The 19,782-nt window shown below is 40.2% G+C and overlaps 1 protein-coding gene across 10 annotated transcripts in view; it reads left to right on the top strand.

Moving 5' to 3' along the window:
• The window catches only part of TP63 (tumor protein p63), a 100,426-nt gene extending 80,663 nt beyond the window's left edge, over positions 1 to 19,763 (top strand). For 8 of the 10 annotated variants that reach the window (XM_089910689.1, XM_030760860.2, XM_022569664.2 and 5 more), the window contains 4 exons: positions 9,520 to 9,677; positions 11,698 to 11,842; positions 13,156 to 13,249; positions 16,579 to 19,763. In XM_089910689.1, the coding sequence (XP_089766815.1) occupies positions 9,520 to 9,677; positions 11,698 to 11,842; positions 13,156 to 13,249; positions 16,579 to 16,875 (694 nt within the window). In that variant the 3' untranslated portion in view covers positions 16,876 to 19,763. The other 2 variants (XM_089910693.1, XM_022569679.3) reach the window with 2 other exon arrangements.
• Positions 19,764 to 19,782: the final 19 nt, after the last annotated feature.

Here is a 19,782-nt window from a genome sequence, read left to right as displayed (position 1 = left end):
TCTCTTGTAGCTCCCCAGTTCGGAAGCACAGCAGCAAACCACAGACAATATGTAAACAAATGAGAGCAGCTGTTACACTAAAGTTTTATTTTATGGACAGTGAAGTTTGAATTTCATATAATTTTCACTTGTCATGAAACATTCTTCTTCTTTTGAATTTTTCCTACCTTGTAAAAATATAAAAACTATTCTTAGTTTATGGGCCAGGTTTGGCCCAGTCACTATAGTTTGCCAATCCTTCTTCTAGATAAAAGAGTGGCTCCTTCATGGCTTCTTGATGTTCATATTTTTTGATAGGAGTATCTGGAAGCTAATCTATATATTCTAAAGTAGAGAGGTATTAAAAGATTTTAGGAAGTTTTTTAAGGTGTCATTTCAGTATCTAACAAAACAACAGCAGTCTTTAGCAGAGGATTCTCTTGGTTTTCTTCTGGCTGAAAAAGACATGCCCATCTAGACACAAAATATGGTTCATCATCATCTAAGACTGGAATAGTTGACGTGACTCATGTAATAAGCTTTTTACTGAAGATCTGCTATGTGAAAGCAGTAAAAATAGAGATGAGGTAGATGAGGTTCCTGCCTTCCTATAGTTTACGGTTTGGTGGTGAATTCCTAACTAGAACACCTTTTGAATCTTAAGAAATCTCTGGAAGTTTATTCTCAGCATCATGTAAGTTCGTAGGACAATTTTAAACAACTTGTATAGATTATACAGTAGAAGGAATAGTTTTGTCATAGTTTTAGAGACTTTACAAGCCAAGATGATCTGTTTCAGTTGGAGACATGTGCACTTGTTTGTTTACATGGAGTACACGAGGATATATAGTCCCATGTCCCTGGATGATGAGTTATCCAGGGCTTATAACTTATCTAGCCTAATTGGCTTGCATTGCTCTAAAGGGAAATTGTTTTATTTATAATTAATATTCCATAAAACAATCTATTTCATCAAAGAAGAAAATATATCTTAAAATTATTATTTTAAGAAGCTCAAAAGATTTTAGAGACATATTTTCACTTTTCTGCATGTGTGGTGGTCACAGATAAATAGCGAGGAATTTGTAGCCCCGTAGTTTCCTGTGGTGTCCATTTATATGTATCATTGCATGTTTTTGAGTGCTTGTCTCACAGTGTATAAGAGCTAACCTCAGCTGTGATAACTTGTGCATGGAAATATAACAGACTGCAAAATGAACTCCTTGCAAAATGTAGACATTTGGTCTAATTATGTCTTTGTTACATTATATATACATGGGTCTCCCTCCAATGATTGATATACATTTATATAAATTCTCCAGTTGCTGTATTCTTCAGCTTAGTTTTTTTCAGCTCTTTTATTTTTATACAAAGCTCCAAGAAAGAGCACGAATGATTAGACAAAGAAAACTGGAAATCTAATTGCTGGCAATCATTTGAAAAGAATACATCAGCTTGGAAAATGCCTATGATAGCCTGTGATTTCCTTTGCAAAAACTTAGTACCAATATTTTATGCTGGTAAGGAATCAAGTTCATGCTTTTCTTTATAGTAGAGTGAAAATTAATGGGAAAAGAATACACTCTGTATGAGGTAGCAATAAAATATTTTCAGTTTAATTGCTTCTGTTAGTTCCTCACTATATGTTTTCTCGCTGCTTGCTTTTCATTTATGCACGGTTTTCCTGATTCAAAAATTCCTTCACAATTACCTTCATGATCATAGGCTTTCTGGAGGATAAATCTTACACTGAGTTTTTGTGAATCGAGTTGTTATAGCTATAAGTAGGCTTTATTCCATTTATAAGGAAATTTGATTTTAGTTGATTTGCTCACATTGGAATAAACATAGGGAGTTACGTTCATAGGAGCCAGAATCTAGTGAGAGGACAAGTTGGACCCATTCTTGCCACTAGACTCCTTACCATCATGTTTTCAAGGGACATTAACTCTTAAGACAGTTTTGCAGCAGCCACTTGAGACCTTTTTAGCAATCTTTTGACATGTGTACTTTTGACCAATACTATCTCTCGTTCATTTTTTTTCTTCTGTAATTTACCCTCCTTCTTGGGTAAGATCTGATCTGAGAGCAGCATTACCTTGTTAAAATTTTACTTAGCCCAACTCTGGAGAATTATTTTCAAGTTTCTACAGGATAGATGTACTTTGATTTTACTACAAATGTATGACATCCTGAGGAGCTCTTAGTGTTTCCTTCCCCTTTATGATCACTTGATGATTGCAGCTTATTAGTATCCATGATATAGGTCAGAGAATACTGGAGCAGAACAGGATCTTCAAGACTATAGTTCTAGCCCCGTTGTGCTATAGCTGGGGAAACTGAGGCCCAGTGAGCTACACCTGTGATTTCATAGCCAGTTCATAATAAATCTGAGACTAGAATCAGATCTGGAAGACATAGCTCTTTACAATATTCTGGGCTGCTTCATTAGTTAAGAAAGTCATAATAAGAAAACACAAAGCAAGCATTCATTCCCATTTTTCTGTCCCTGTTTCAGGTAGTTGGTATTTACCTTTGGGTTTCAGCATAAAGTCCTATTTCTTTAAGCTCATCTGGCTACGATTTTCTTCGAGAATGTTGATAATTCTTCCTCAGATTCATGTATCTGAGAAAGAAGCAAGTAATATTTTCAGAATTATCAATGTAGAAGAAAGCAGAAGACACAAATCTTTCTCTCTCTCACTGACAGATATGACTAATACCATATTTCTAAGTCTGACTTAGAAATTCTCCACACTTCCAGAATATTTGTTTGAAATTGCCAGTTTCGTAGATTAAAAAAAAGGTAAATATGGGCAGTTTCATGGGGTTCAACCTTATAGGTCATGGCACCTCACAAGCCTTTACAGTTTACACAGTTAGTTTAGAACGTCACGAAAATGTTAGGAAGTTGTCAGGACAGAGATTAATTAGCTCTGAATTGGCAATGCAGGAAAAACACCCTCAGATTAATTAAATTCAGATAGAGTAACTCACTTTTCTAACTTCTCACATCTCATTGCAGAACTTGTCTCAATTCTAGTCTCAGTGTGTAATTCTCTGGTCCAGACATTTTTTTCATAAGTGAAGGATGATTTCTGCATGTTGTCTTATTCAATCCTTGGTCCAAGAGAAGCCCCAAGATGTAATATCCACACAAGAAGTCGAAGCCATTGTTCTTTAGTTGGTAATAAATTGCTTCCCTACTAATTTGTATTCTGGCATCTTCTTTAAGATGATCCCAATTCTTGCTGGTGGGATGGCTTACTAAACCTCGGCACTGAACAAGTGAAAATTGCTTTGTTCCTTTGCAAGGAGTAACCAAATGTGATTCAAAAGCCATCCGGGCAGTAATTCCCAAACAGTTCATGGGGTTGCACGACCCTTAGGAGAATAAGAGGATTTGTTCCTGGCATCCTTGTGTCCTAATTGATTTCTTCATTATGCAAAAGTTGCTTTCGTGAGTTTGATATGTGCATTTCTAGGCCAAGTTTGTGACTGAACATATTAGGATATTTATCCGTCACAATCTGGGCACATGCAAAATGCCCATTAGTAGTTCTTTACAAAGGCATGATGACACAGCCCCCAGACTGATAAGATCATATTTCTTCATACTTCAGAGTTAAGCTAGACAGGAACAGTAATGACGTATCATAATTGGGAAGATGACATTTTACAAAAGACTGAAGTTACTTCTTGTCTCTGCATTCCTTTTTGCAATTAATTGAGTCCAATATGCCAAGCACCATACTGAGCATCTTGACCTACCTTGTCTCAGTAGTCCTCACCTAAGTAACTTGTGGAACTTCTTAAAAGTGTATGTATGCCTGGGTCCCAGCCTGGTCTCAGAAAGGATCCTGGAAAATGCATTTTTTTTAAAGTTCCACAGGTGATTCTAATAGTTCTAGATAGCTACCATTGCCTTCTCTCATTTCTTCTTCATAAAAGTCTTGGGAAGTCATCTCTGAGTAATCTTAAAGGAAGGTAAAGAGGAAGGAACAAAAATAGCCGTGCGGCATTCTGTTCTGACTATACTATGATCATGAAGGTAGAAGGATGTGTTTCTGTATTCAGTTGATTTGAATATACGAAGTCCTAAGCCTTCATCTTTTCTTTTCTCTGGTTCCTCTCTGCAGTCTCCTTTCAGCCTGCTTCAGGAATGAGCTTGTGGAGCCCCGGAGAGAAAGCCCGAGGCAATCTGACGTCTTCTTTAGACATTCCAGCCCCCCAAACCGATCAGTGTACCCATAGAGCCCCATCTCTGTATTTTGAGCGTATGTGTTTGTTGTGTTTCCGTGTGTGTGTGTGTGTGTGTGTGTGTGTGTGTGTGTGTGTGTGTGTATCAAGCCCTCGTAGCCAGGACTTGAAGACACTTTGGCTCAGAGACCCAACTGCTCAAAGGCACACAGCCACTAGTAAGAAAATCTTTGAAGGGACTCAAAACTGTACAAGAAAGGACATTTTCTGCAGATTCTGTATCCTTAGATCTAGCATTGGTCCATCAGGAACCCCTGTGTCTGTCTGTGAGCTTTTGTGTTGTTTCTTGGGAGGGAGGAGCTCAGGTTGGGAAGAGGGGCATTACGATGTTTATTGGAACCCTTTTCTGTTACCTTCTGTTGTGTTTCTAAAACTCATGAAGAAGCTTTTGAGCAGGTCTCAAACTTAAGATGTCTTTTTAAGAAAAGGAGAAAAAAAGGTTGTTATTGTCTAGGCAGAAGTAAACTGTAGGTGACTGAGAGACTCAGGCCCTTTTAATGCTGGTCATGCAATGATACTGCAAATAGTAACAAGCTAAGGTGTCACGTGTACTGCTGGGCAGAGAGGTAATAACTACCATGAGTAGCCACTGCGGGGAATGATTTTTTCTTCTTTTTGAGAACTTGCATTACCAGTATCCTCGCCTCATATGTAGTAGAAAGTTCACTAATTCTGTGTCAGGTCCTGCCACTGCCACCCCATGTCCGCATCTGATGTGATAGTCTTCCTTGCTTTTGGAAACCCTCCAAAATTTGTGTTTGGACCCCAAGGCAGGTAAACCTCTTTTGTCATTTTAAGAGGAGGGTAAAACTACCCCAGTAATATTCTTTCAGGCAGTCATATATCATTCTTCCGTGTCCACCATGGAATTCAAAGTCCTCTCACCAAATCTATAATTAACCCCTTTGATTGGAGCTCCATAAAATCAGCCATATCACTGACACTGTTCAAATTGCCGTGTCCAGGACACTTATGCTTTGTTTAAGTGACGTCCAAGCGGACACGTTTTTCAATCAACACTCCTGGCCTAAAAATTAAAGACAGGAAGAGTAGATAATTTTTCTTTTTTGGTTCAAAGACTTTAGAGAATCTATTTCCATTTTAAGTCATATTTTAAAATAATAGTATAAAGACTTAAAAAATCTGCTCCCCACACCAGGTCACCAGCTCTTTATTCTTTGTCACCACAGCAATGATTTCTTGTTATTGAGGCTGTTGCTTTATGGATGTGTGATTTTAATTTTCAATAAACTTTTGCATCTTGGTTTATCTCGCAGTTTTTCTTTTCTGTCTCTTTTGCTTTTTGAAATTCCTTAAATGCTAGAATATTTTCATTTAAGCGCTTAAAGTACCATGTGTAAGTCTAAAGAACAAGAAGAATAGGTCACTTTGGTTCTGTCTACACTATTGTCATAGTTGGTGTTTTTATATTTAAGATACTCTGTATCAAGGTCATCAGTCCTAAAAGTAAATTTCAATGCCCATGCTAACTTGAAAATTTATTTTAGCCCTGTGCATGTTTAATTTCATCATAAAGAGCTAGGCACTATAGCATCATTTGTTCACATCTCTGAATAAGCCTTGAGTTATATCTTCAGTTGCCAAGTTCACTAGAAGAAATTTAAATCAAATTCCAGTTTATTAAATAAATTGGCTTCTGTGACACTGGTGTTAGGAAATATCCAGAAATCTGTAGTGGAACCTGTTGTGCATAGGTTTTTAAAAAAATTACAATACGTTCTGATCTTTGAGTAACAAGTTTTAAAAACTTCATAAACCACCGTTCTTAATAAAACTAATATAGTCACTTAGAAAAATACTTAAGGAAAACAAGAAAAATACTTAAGAAAAAACATGTTTATGTTTTAGATAAAAGTATAATAGTAAAATCAGATGATCCTGTTACATTGGCACCGTTTTCAATTAATCTAAAAACTTTCTAATCCCTTTTAAGGAATTCACAAATTCCTTAAAGGGTTAGTGAGTATGTTTAATTTTTTAATGTTTGTTTTTCCTTCTGGAAGTTTTTTTTTCCCTTTCACCCTATTTTTATGGACGTTTTTAATGTGTTTATAGTGATGTTTATATAAATGCATACATTTGAACTGATAGAAAATATTTTATAATTACAGTTGATCTAGCTGGAGAATAAAGGCTACCTTTCGCCTTTAGAAGCGAGATTCCTCAGCTAGAGAGAAAAGTTACATGTGGGGAGGTACTGGGCAAAATTTCGAGGAGGAACAATTCCTTTTCTCATGTTCATGTCTTCCCTTTTTCTGACCTGCCCCATATCCACGGTGTTTTGCTCTACCCCCAATATCCCTTTCCCTTCTCGGATCCCGCCATGCAAAAGTGGTCTGGTAAAATAGATTCACCCTGATGTATTGCCAAATTCCACTAGAGAGTTGCTTTTTCATTAGCAATGGAAGATTTAAGGCCAAAGAAGGAATCCTTTGGTGGAATTCTAGGACAAATTGTAGGACAATGTCCAGGGCACTTACATAATCTCATTTAATCTTCACAGCAAGTCTTCTGGAGTGAGTGTAATGCCTGTTCTACAGATTAAGTAAATGAGACTCCAGAGACCTATATGATACCCAAAGTCACTTAATTGATTTGTGTCAGATTGAGAATGTGAACTCTAATATTTCGATTGGCTCCAAAATTTATGTTCCTTCTTTGTTTGTCTATGGTTTGTGACCTACCTTCCTCAACAATAATTTAAGTGGCTTAAAATAAATGAACTAATAAAATGGTCAAAAATAAAGACCACCAAAAACAGGAGAAAGGAGTTGTAACAGGATTTGGAAGAAGGCATTCACTATAATTGAGGGTCCAGGGAAAATTCACAGCTCTTAAATACATTTTTACTTTCCTAGTGGTGGGCATTAATGGTTCAAGCAACGCTTCCTTTAGCTCTTGCTGTACATTTGACTGATTTGCGAGGATGCGAGAGATATGTAGACATTTCTTTAGGTTACAGAGGACCAACCTGCCTCTGGAGTCTGGGTAACCTGGCATCTTTGTTACTTTGTGGTGGGCAAAGGTAGAGGAAGAAGCACCTAGCAAAGCTTCTCTTGATCACCTTGCCCTGAACGTTCTTGCACTTTGATATGGACTTACAGAGGTTCCTAGGTGTATTCAAATGTGCTGACTCTTATGCAAGGCTTCTACACAGGGATGGAGTGGGTTTGAGGATAGCTGGGTCTCCCTTTACTATATCCCTTGCTCCCTGTTCCATCTTGGTCTCCTATTTCCTCTTACTACTTCACCCACTTCTTGATGTAACCTACTGCATTCCACTGTCTTACTTCTGGGAAGGTGTCACAGAATGAAAGGAAAAACTCTTGGACTAGGAGCCAAGAGACCTCTCAGCCCATCATTTAACAATGTGTAACTTAGGCACATTTTTTCTCAGAGTCTTATATTTACCCATCTGTACAACAGGCATAATCATTTCTGCCCATCCCTACCCTGCCATCCCATGTCCTCCTCCACGAGATGTGAGACTCATTTGGAAAATGGATAAAGGAGAGCTTGGTAACCTGAAGAATCTAACAGTTGGGAGAGTTTATTATATAAACACCCATTTCTACAACATGGATCTAAACCTGTCTTCTTGAGAAGGGCTAAAGTGAGAAATCAATACCCTCCTACTTTAAGACAGTGATTCTAAAATGCAGCTGAATTGTCAATTGCACATTAATCGTCATGTTCATTTATGCAAATATAGCATATTGTTTGAATTCCTCTAGCTGTGGCTCTTCAGTGATATGGAATGGAGCCTTCCCTGTTTTGTGTAATTATGGAGAATGCAGAGCGGCAGCTTTGAAGTCCAAGCCTAGCACGACTGTAGCACTCAGGTGTTAGAGCCACTTGTTATTTTTTCAAACATTATTATACCATGTTTGTTTGGAACTTGGATTCATTTACAGAGCCTCCTAAGTCTGATACACATACACACACACAAGCAAATAAAACTCAAAGAAACATTTTTCTTCTCTTCTCTAATAAAAATATGGCTGCAGCAGGGAGGAGACAAATAGGAACAAAATAATACATTTTATTTGAGGAGTGTAAGCGGGGAGGTTTTCCCCTTTTACATGCTCAGCCCAATCTTCATTCTCTGGTCACAATAATGACTCACTGTAAATGCCCGACAGTGTGTATAGTTCTTCCCCATCTTATCCTTTTGGTTCTCACCATAGCCCTACAAGGTAGGTTGGATTGTTATCCCAATGTATCCACTGCTCTATGAGCTTCTCCGAGATGGGACCATTTCTTATTAGTTTTCCCACCTCTAGCATCTAACTCGTGCAGTAAGTGTATATATTTTAAGTGTTTATATATTTTAGTTTTCTGATGAGGGATATTTACTGGCTTGCACAGGGACCTATAGCTTTCTAACATATGCTGGAGGGAGACTTAAACGTTGTTTATCTGACTCTGTATCCTTCCCCGATTCTAGTAGATATCACTAGTTCTATATTCAAGGGAAAAGTCAGGCATGGCAGTTGAATAGGGAATGTTGTATGTAATATAATACATAGTATGACAAACCAATTCTAGTAAATTTACAAACTGAAGTAATGCCGAATGGAAAACTGTTTGTTTTTTTTCTTTGTCTCTCAAGAGACTTGTGGAAACTTAACAGGACGGTTGTTTGGACTCCTGGGTTCCCCTTGTGTAGAGAGGCTGTTGACATTCCGATGGGTTCCCTCATGGCCCATGAACAGCTAAGCTGAGAAAGCGTGTTTCCGTGTTGAGGCCTCTGCATGATGGCAGGTTGTGCTACCAAATGCCCTGTTTGACTGGCTTTGTGGTTATTTTCTGCATATGCCCAAATGGCCTAGGAAGCTATAGGTGAGACGCCTCAGCTGCAATTTAGCATGGCGTCTCCATGTCTTTCATAAGCCTTTGGGTCTTCACTCAGTTCTTTTCCCTTATTGATGTTCACATTGAAAGGGATGGAGAAAACAATAGAGGGAAAAAGAAGATGCAATGATTTCCCGTCTCACAAAGGAGATGCTTTAGGAAGATATTCAGCTTTGTCCTCTACTCATGTAGGAAACACACGATTTGATGATAGCCTTGTGATCCCTGCCAAGGTAGGAGAGATTCTCAGATAGAAGCACAAATAAGTTCCTGTCATTGTTCTGGAGGAATATTTTTGCAAGTGTACAGTTAAGGCTATGTTTTAATATGAGACCTGTTGGAAATGACCAGTCCCCACTCTTCAGCGTCCTGTGCTCACCATCCTTCCCGTGTTTGTGTTCCCAGGACCTCGATGCAGTCTCAATCTTCCTACGGTAACAGCTCCCCACCTCTGAACAAAATGAACAGCATGAACAAGCTGCCTTCCGTGAGCCAGCTTATCAACCCTCAGCAGCGCAACACCCTCACTCCCACCACCATTCCCGATGGCATGGGAGCCAACAGTAAGAGCATCTCCCTTTAGCTGCAGCTGGAGGACCAATAGGGCTAGTGTAGGGGAAGACTTTGCTCTGGGATGGGGGGAAGGCTTGCTCTGAAGCTACGTGAGAGGCACAGTAGACAGGACAGATCAAAGTTGAGTGGCTTAAATTTCTCACGGTGAACTTTTTCTCACTTTTAAGATGTATGGTTCATTACAAAGCACACTGGTAGAGACAGAGAAGGCTGTTCCTTTAGTAGGGATAAGGAAGGATCTCTGTGAAAAAGAACAGTCCACTTCCTACCAACCTGGATGGGGACCCACCTTCTACATTCTTTGAGATAGTCAAAAGGAAATATGTCCAACTTGTGGGAAGTAGCATAGTGTGGTGGACTTAAAATCTAGAGAAATAGATCGTAGTCTGGACTCTATTGCAGCATTAGCTGCATAACTCTGGACGAGTCACCTCTCTGCTCTAATGCTCAGTTTTCCATTCATAAAATTATCACTCTGCACAGTTAACAAGTTTATGCGTCTGTGGCCCTACACTTTTGGGCTTCTCAACTCATCTATTCCATCCTATACACAGTTATTAAGGAATTGACATAGGGAAAGGAGTCTCCCTTTTATTTATTCACACACAGATTCCTCATATAAACTAAGTATAACTATAAGAGACAGTGTGAGAATCGGGCCTCAACATGGGTGATGATTGGTGCATAGCTTTTCTGTAAATATAATTAGCTTGTCCACTAGAACTTAACCTAGCAGAGTGGATACCCAAACTTGAAAGGAAAAAAAAGATGGTAAAAATGCAGAAGGGATGCAAAAGCCTAAATACTGTCCATGTATCCTATAATCACCCTCATAAAACAGTGCCTCAGTCTTGTCCTAGAAATCGTTCATTATTTTGATCAAGCCTTTAAACTTGCATTTCACTGTTGCCTTGAAGAGACTGGGTTTTCTTAAAGAAGTTAAGGGAGGCTAAGATTATGACTCTTTCTGGTTCTGATAGCACATGTTTAGATTTTAATGAGATAAGAGATATATAAGGTTTGGTTACCTGGTATGACAACGAAGACATTAGAGCCAGACTGCTCTCTCACTAGTGACAAATACATCCTAAGACTCTAAACCTGACCCTTTGGCAGGTCTGCTGCTTTGAGAGTAAAAGGAAAAGGAACCATTTATTTTTTGCTTTCTTTCTGGTGACGTCTTAGAGTCCTCAGCTTTTTCTTGAGATGACAAAATAGTGGTAGTGGTAATGATCCTTCACATTTGTGTTACAGTTTACTTACTTTTTCTTATTTATGCTTCATGATTTTCCTCTGAAGACAAAATTTGTTTCATAAATATTATTGGTATTGAGCTTTTCTTCTCTATAAGTGAATGTTTACAGTTTATGGTTTAGTAAGAAACCAATCCAAGTTGGTGGTGTTCCCAAATATAATCCTGAAATGGACCAGAAAAAAGAGCTGGGGTCTTTCATTGCATCCTTCCTTATGAGGCATTTGGTTCCCTACAAATATTGCAATAAATCCTCCCATTCCCAAACCAATATTCCAGAGGTTCCTCTCTCATTCAAAGGTTTGTTCACTTAAGTTTTCTGAGCATCTGCTCTGTGCCAGGCACTGTGCTCGGGTCTGTGGGGACCCAGACGTGCATAAGGTCTAATCTCCATGCTTCAGGAGACTAGCCTAGTGAGGGAGACAGAAATATAACCCATGAAGACAAATACAAGAAGGACTGTATTAACACCAGGAGCAGCAAGCAATTGGGACAGAACATTAGTAGAGAACAAAGTGGGAAGAGGTCGTCCTAAGAGAATGTACGAAGGTCAAGAAGTAGGTAATTAGTTTGGAGTTTGGTGACTATTCTGTTCAATGAGATGTAGGGTGCTTAAAGGGGTGTAGTGAGAGATAAGACTGAAAAGGAAGGCTGGTAGATTAGGCCCTTGGTAACATTAAGCCAGGTGAGATGGACCACTGGGATGCTGGTATGTGATGACGGCAGTAACCCTCTCTGTTCCTCCTGCTTCTGTTCAGTTCCTATGATGGGCACCCACATGCCAATGGCTGGAGACATGAATGGACTCAGCCCCACCCAGGCTCTCCCTCCCCCTCTCTCCATGCCATCCACCTCCCACTGCACCCCCCCACCTCCGTACCCCACAGATTGCAGCCTTGTCAGGTGAGTCCACAGCATGTGCCCCTGGGGGCCTGTCCTAAGCATCTCTGGGTGGTGGAGGGTGGACACCGTCAAAGTTAATAGCACAGTTGGAAAGAAAGCAAAGCAGCCCAGTGGTGGGAGTTCAGCCACTGTTATCTCTGATCTATGGAGCCATCAGCAGCGTTTAATCAAAGTAGACCACAACAATCAGCATGGGAAAAGGTGAAAATGTGAGTTGATAGGCATATAATTTTTCATGCCTGTTTCCCCCATCTTCACTTACTCCCCCCCTCCTCCATCACATTTTTACAGTAAGCCGTGGCCTTCAAATTGGTGCTCAGGGCTGGGGTTCCCAAATGGGCACTCAACTTGCTATCTCGCTCCCTTTCCTGCTCTCTAGGCCTCATAGCTCTCAGCCACCATGGGATCATTATTTTGGAGTTGGATGTCCATAAAAAAGTTTGAATGTTAGTAAAAATGACAGGGACTTTCAAGAACCTGATGGCCTCTTTTGCTTTGTCGTATGGGAACTGGGGACATTCCAGGAAAGGGAGTTCAGATAGCCAGAAGAAAGAAAGGCATGAAGCCTGGAAAATTCTCTTTCCAACAGAGGCAAGCATCGGTGCCCAAATCTCATGCCTAGTGCCCTGCTTCGTGTGCAGAATGATTTTTTCATTTGGCTGCTGGAATAATATGTGTTGGTTCCCATGTGATGGATGCAACAGTACTAGCAGTGTCAGAGAGATGGCAAAGTGCATGGCTCATCATCCAGCATCTGGCTCTGTGACGGTGGTGGCATCACCGATCTGAGACCAGAGCCGTAAAGGAGTGGGTCTGTATTTTGATGAGGACACCAAGCAAAAAGCAAGAATGACTTCACAGTAGAGTGGCCTACAGTTTTTTCTTAGCCACATAAACCATTCTCAGAAACCCCAGATATAAACAATTGAAGGAGAGGTGCTCTTTTTGAAGTGAAGAGCTAGGAGGCAAGAGGGCTGGAAACCTGAGCACTGGACTCCTTCCTTTCACCCCCTGCAATGGCTCCTAAGACACTGATATGGAACCCCTAGAATGCCACCAGTCACCATTTGAAAATCTCTGCTCTGCAGGCATCTTTAAACAGTTGATTTTAATTTTATAGACCTAAAGTTCGTGTCCCTAATCATCCCCAGACCTCCAATCCAAGGCCCCACATATATTTTATCTGCCCCTAATCCCTTATGTAGGGCAGGCATCCCAGGGCAAAATGTTGGGTTTTCCTTTATCTTGCCAATGCAGTTGGGGTGAACTTTCTTTTTCTGTTTCCTCCTTCCTCTTCCCTCCTCCCTCTGCAGTTTCTTAGCGAGGTTGGGCTGTTCATCATGTCTGGACTATTTCACGACCCAGGGGCTGACCACCATCTATCAGATTGAGCATTACTCCATGGATGTAAGTAACCGTTAGACTTTTCTCTTGAGTTTTATTCCTTAAGTTCCTCCCTCTGGTGACATTCACCTTGTAGTTGAATCCCCTCTGTTTTTTGTCCTACCCCCAGTCCTCAGTTTTGCTGGGACCCATAACCATATTAGAAAGATTCCCAGGCCTCCGCCTCTACATATGAGAAGCTCAGGATCAGTGGTCCTCAGCTTCTCTGATCAGTCAGCAGTTGTCTGTTGTGTGCATACTATATGCAGAGTGGGAGTGAGATCTGATTCCCACCTTCAAGGAATGTGTGATCTCTAAAGAATTCAGAGCACTTTTTGGTTGTTCTCATTAATTGGTGTCAGACCCCAGGGAGGATAGCAGGAATCAGGTGATGTTATTCTCACTTTAAAACATGGAGAGACGACAGTATGGTCATTTGCCATGATGGGTTGATGACAGAACCAGGAATAGAACCCTGAGATGTAAGCTTCCAGTCTTTAACTCTGTTGATTGGCCTTTTCTGCCTTTCTTTAAAATAGGATGTCACAGAGGATTGAGCTGTGCCTCTCGATTAGAACCATATGTTCACTCATGGTCAATTCTACCAGAATGGGGCCCAGCCATCCCTGATCACTGGGAAAGATCACTGGTCATGGGTTCGAGTCCCAACTATGCTTCTTAGTGGTAATGAGAACTTGGGGTTATCACTTTGCTTCTCTGGGCCTCAGTTAATCCAATTAGGTTCAAAATCATTGCCTTCTGGCTCTGATAGTCTTGGAAGCAAGCTGGATAGGAGGGGACATTTTCTTGCTTCCTACAGCACTTCTTGAACTACTGTTCACGTGGGTGGAAGCTCATTTTCTGGTTTACAACAATCTGGTTTTCCTCCCAGGCTGCTCTTTATGCTGCTGTCTTTGGGGTTCACTATCCTCCTTTCTAGCTTCCAGAGGGCCCTTTGGGCTGGTGGAAGAAGATATTCTCTGTCTCTGCTGCCGCTTCTGTAGTTGGGACCTCTTTTTGCCCCCCACCCCCCCTTGAGCACCGATGCTAGAGATGTCCCTGCAAGCGTGAGAACACCTCTGCCCTCTGGTGACAAGTATATGCTGTGCTGCTCCTATGCCCGCCCCTCTCCACTCCCTCAATCACCCCTGGCTGCTGCTCCCTGAGGGAAGAAATTATAAGTAAAAGCTATAGAGAAAGCTTTAGGAGTACGTTCCGACTGGTTTCAGAGAACTTTACAATGATGTCCATCCATTGAAGGCAGTTTGACACAAGACAGTGTGTTGCCCTGTGTCTGAGAGCCTTGCATGTTGGAACAGGAAATTTGTCCCTTCCCTATATTTTTAAAGTTTTACCTTCAACTGGCTCACTGTCCCCACTGGGGAGTATGTCTGGGTGCCCCTTTGGCTGCTAGGATCTGCTGATGCTCTCCACAAATCTGTCTCTGCTGGTGTTGGCTAGGTCCTGGGCCAGGCTCTGGGCCACAGCTTTCTCACCTGTCAGTATAAGTCAAAATCTATCCAGAGAGTAATGCAGATTAATGGAGCCTAGTGTACAGAGAGTTTTGGACTTACTGGGAGTTTCAGAAGCATAAAGAGCTATGCTCACTTATCTATTTGTGGAATAACTTCTTTATACTGTATACTATTTTTAAAAATTTTTATTGGAGTATAGTTGATTTACACTGTTGTGTTAGTTTTGGGTATACAACAAAAGTGAACCAGTTTTACATATACATATATCCACTCTTTTTTTTTTTATTCTTTTCCCATATAGGCCACTACAGAGTATTGAGTAGAGCTCCCTGTGCTATACAGTAGGTTCTTGTTAGTTATCTATTTTATATAGACTAGTGTGGAAACGTTGTCCATTTATTTCTTGTTTCCTTGGCTTCTTAGTCATTCATGCCCCTGGTGGCTTGGCTGCCAGACCCTGCTGAGAGCAAGTGCAATAGCTAAGGGATCGGGCCGTGGGAGGCTTTCTGCCCCATTTGTACTGTATGTACAAATTGGACTACCCACACTGCACATGGAATTGGACTACCCACACTGCACATTTCCAAATTAGGAAATATTGGGAGGCTATCTAGTTTCCGCATCCTCACTTCAGCTTCTTCCTGCTTATCACTGGAAGTAGACACCTCCTTTTCTTCTTGTCTCTCAACACCAGTCTCAGTTACTTCACATACCTCCCTGGAAAAGGAATATGGTTAAATTTTGGAGTTGTTATACGTATTCCCTCTAAGATGCAAGGATGGGTTAATCATGGTATAACATAGTAATAATTCAGATGATTAAGATTTACATAGTGTGCTTTATAATTTGCAAAATACTTTCATATCCGCATCTGCATGAGTCCACAGTATGTGTTGACCTAAAAAGGAATTGTATCCCATTTTACCAAGGGGGAAACTGAGGCCAGTAGAAAATAAGTGACTTAATGAAGGTCTAGAGCCAGCGAGTGGCAGAATAAGAACTTCTGTCGAGGTCTTCTGACTCTAAGCACAGTGTTCTTTCTACCTACCATACTGCTCCATAAAAAACGCGAGCCAACACTAAAACAAGCTAATGAGGAGCTAGTGCAGGTAAACAGAGCTGCTACCACAGTTAGTTAAGATCAACCATCTTTGTAATGCCTTCTACCCCCAACCACAGAACATGGACACGTACTCTGTATTTTGATACCCTGATTTATCCAAACACCATTGGATATTTGGCCATTAGGGCAGTTTTAGGCTCAGAGGCAGTCCTGAATCCACAGTTCATTCACTTAATTGTGTAACTTTAGAATTATCAACCTCTCTGACCTTCAGCTTTTCTGTCTATAAAATAGGTGGAATAATATCTACCACTAATCTTAGCATTAAATGAGATCATGAATAAAAAATAATCAGTTCAACCTCTGGCACGTCGAAAGTGTTCAATATCTGTTGGCAATCTTTTGTTCCCATCTCCTCATTTGAGAAGTGGTGGCATTCCATTAATATCTTTCTTCCAGTGATTAGAGCGAGGTAGATTTGAGAGTTGGAAGTTTCCTTTATCTGACGTTTTTGTTTGGGGATTTGTGTTCTCTGATCTAAATATTACCTCTGTTTTACCACTGAAGAAACTGAGACCAATAGAGAATAAGTAAAATGCTACCTACAAGAAGAGATGGCACCCCAAGCCTGTATATCTGTGCTTGGTTACATATATGCCAAAGATTAATAAAGAGCTAATTTTATTTTCCAATTTAGAGTTCAGTAAATGCAGGTCAGTTAAAGCCAAGCATTGGGGAATGACAGAATGGCGTGGACTAAATGTCAGTTTGTCTCTTTGTCTTAATTCTTCCTGATTTGCTTCCCTATTGCACAGGATTTGGCAAGTCTAAAAATCCCTGAGCAATTCCGACATGCCATCTGGAAAGGCATCCTGGACCACCGGCAGCTCCACGACTTCTCGTCCCCTCCCCACCTCCTGCGGACCCCAAGTGGTGCCTCCACAGTCAGTGTGGGCTCCAGTGAGACCCGGGGCGAGCGTGTAATTGACGCTGTGCGCTTCACCCTCCGCCAGACCATCTCCTTCCCACCCCGCGATGAGTGGAATGACTTCAACTTTGACATGGATGCTCGTCGCAACAAGCAGCAGCGCATCAAGGAGGAGGGGGAGTGAGATGAGCGTTGCGGTTCGAGCTCTTTCTGTCTTCCCACCCGCTAACCCCACTACAAGGCACCACTGTTTGACCAGCCAAGCATTCTTCCTAGCTCCTCTCCTTCCTCTTTTCAGTCAGGTTTCTTAAAGGAAGGAGAAGGAAGAGGCTACATTTTACCTAATGTACAACCTGGCATCTGATTCTGATTCTGGCTTTAAGCCTTCAGATCTCTTGCTTGCAGGACTGAAATTGTCATGGCTAGGTAGAAGTGAGCAAAAAAGCAGTGGGTGTCTCCTTAAGCTGCAGAGGTCTCTCCTTGACTTTTATAAAGCATTTTCACCCTTATAGTCTAAGACTATATATATAAATATATAAATATACAGTATATATTTTTGGGTGGGGGGCATTGAGTATTGTTTAAAATGTAATTTAAAGGAAAAAAATTGAGTTGCACTTATTGCCTTTTTTTTTTTTTTTACTTTTTGGATGGCTTCTCTGTACCCCGTCTCTCAAGGCCAGCCATGTATGGTAATAGGTATCTAGATCTTGATAGGACATGTGAGTGACAGTGACGTGTAGGTGCCTTCAGTTCTTTTGATGCTAAACACATGCCACATCAAACCTTTGGTTAGATCTGCTTGCTGTTACATGGGTGAGACTGTATACATATGTACACGGTTCTCTATGTGGGTATATTTTATGCTACTGATATCCCTACTACTGATAGTGGTTGCCTTTGGGGTGATTTCGTTCAAGTACAAGAAGAAGTTCATGAAGTTCACACTATCGCTCACCATAGGAAAGGAAATATTCTGTTTTGCTTCTGGTTGGGATTGGGGAATGCGAGTCATGGCTGAAATTCCTAAAACGTCATGGAAGCCAGTTAAATAACACCTGGTGTCACGTGTCTGGGTATTTCAGCCATCTCCTCATATTTAATGCCAGATACTCTATATATAATATAGATAATACTCTCAGTATTTATTGGCAAAGCATTAGCTGCATTTACAAATGCCTGTAAACCAAATTTCACTGCTAGATTGATTAACTCAATTACACATTTGCTCCCCTTGTTAGAATTAAGGTTGATTTGATTGGGATGAATGCCATCTGTCTAGTTCTTGCAATAAAGCTTTAATGTCTATTAAGAATATCCAGGAAAAACAGGAATTGTACAGTGTTATTGAATCTCCACTAAACAGTAAGAGATCTCAGTGAGCCATGAATTGAAATCCTTGGAGGTCTTTTTGAAACATAAATAGTATTATTTGGTAAATGTTTCTTCTGATGACCCTCATGTTCTACAAAATTCCGCATTTAGAGGCTTGTTGATCTCTCTCTCTTCAAGGTTTAAAATAGGAGCAGCGATTTGGAAAATATAAAATTATGAGATCAGTTTTCCTAAAGCATCAGTTGTATCACCATATCACTTTTCTTTTTGAACAATAATAGTTTCACTTTGTTGGAAAGTAACTTTGAGAACCCAGTTTCCCGTCCATCTGTCTTTTGGACCGTGCATACACATAAAAATGTCCTGACAGATCAGAGGATAAGCCTTCCATTGGAGATGTTGCCTGAACCACATAAGCGAAGAGTTGTCTTCAGACTCTGAAAAAACGTGTAAATGGAGATATTGCTGTACATCTTTTAGAAACATACTTTGTAGCAAATACTTTTTTTCAAACTATAAAACAAGTATTTTGTATATATGCTAATGAGCTCTAAAAGCCTGCCGTGCCTTCTGGTAAAGGGCTATCATTGCACATAAGCTTCCATTTTTATTTTAAAGTGCAAAAGGACTAATGTGGCTTAGAAATATATATGAGTTTCATCTGAAAACTGTATATATGTTTTGCGTGTGAACATGCATACTTTGTGTTTCACTGCCTTTTTCTTCTTGGGATACCGGGTTTTCCAGAACCAGAGTTGAAACTTTTTTTGTTATTATTATTGTTTTTATATTTTCCTGGAAACACCATTTAGTAAGACTACAATGTCAAATTTTAAAATGCCATTACTGTAAGATGGGGGGAAGGGAAAAATTGTTTTTGTTTTTTTATTTTTTAGTTTTGTATGTTAAAGAGAGTGAGTCCTTGATTTCAAAGTTTTATTTTGCATAAATGGTAATAAGCACTGTTAATACGTGGAACAAGCATGCAGGTTTGAAAACCTATTAACGGGAAGAATGAAAGCCATGCCTTGGCAATGCTAGGAGGGCAAATGGCTTCCTGGGCTATCAGGAGTGTTTGAATAAACCTAGGACATCCTCTGAGCTATGTCAGCACTCTTCAGGTGGCACTAAGGACTCAGAAATTCCTTCACTGTATATCATGGGTTTGGCATGAGCCAAAGCGAGGCACAACTACTGGCCTCACATCCTGGTGGCGACTTACGTTTTTTGAGTGTATGAGTAGCTAGCGTGAGGGGCGAAAGAATATTAAGACAGACAGAGGGGGCATGGGCTTAATGGAGTTCTTGTGGCCTCAGTTCAGTACAGTTAGCTGAAGAATGGATAGATTTTTGTTTGGAGTTGATTAGAGATGGAAATGGAGACTAGAACTTACTTCATTAAATCCACTTACCTTTTGTTTTCTTGATATTCCCCTAAAGTATAGTATGCAGGATGTTGAATGTTAAAAGGTTGCATTTTTTTATTATTTTTATAATTGTAAAAAATTAAGTCAATGCCAAATGTTTTATATGCTTTATTAATGTTTTTGAAAAGTTTTTCTTATAGATGTGATGCTTTTTTTTTTTTTTTTTTTTTTTTTTTAAGCTTCAGTTGCTTGTCTTTTGGTATTTTGGGTAATGGGCTTTTGGTGAGCCAGAGGCAAATCCACAAGCCACTTATGTTTGCCAGGACATGCAATAAAATTTAAAAATCAATAAAAATGCATTGAGAAACGGTGTTGGGTGTGTGTGTGTGT

Source organism: Delphinapterus leucas, chromosome 4, assembly GCF_059928025.1.
Source record: "Delphinapterus leucas isolate spDelLeu-1000000601 "Yukka" chromosome 4, BTC_Dleu_Yukka2, whole genome shotgun sequence".
Classification (NCBI taxonomy): Eukaryota; Metazoa; Chordata; class Mammalia; order Artiodactyla; family Monodontidae; genus Delphinapterus; species Delphinapterus leucas.
This window is presented reverse-complemented; position numbering and strand designations above follow the sequence as displayed.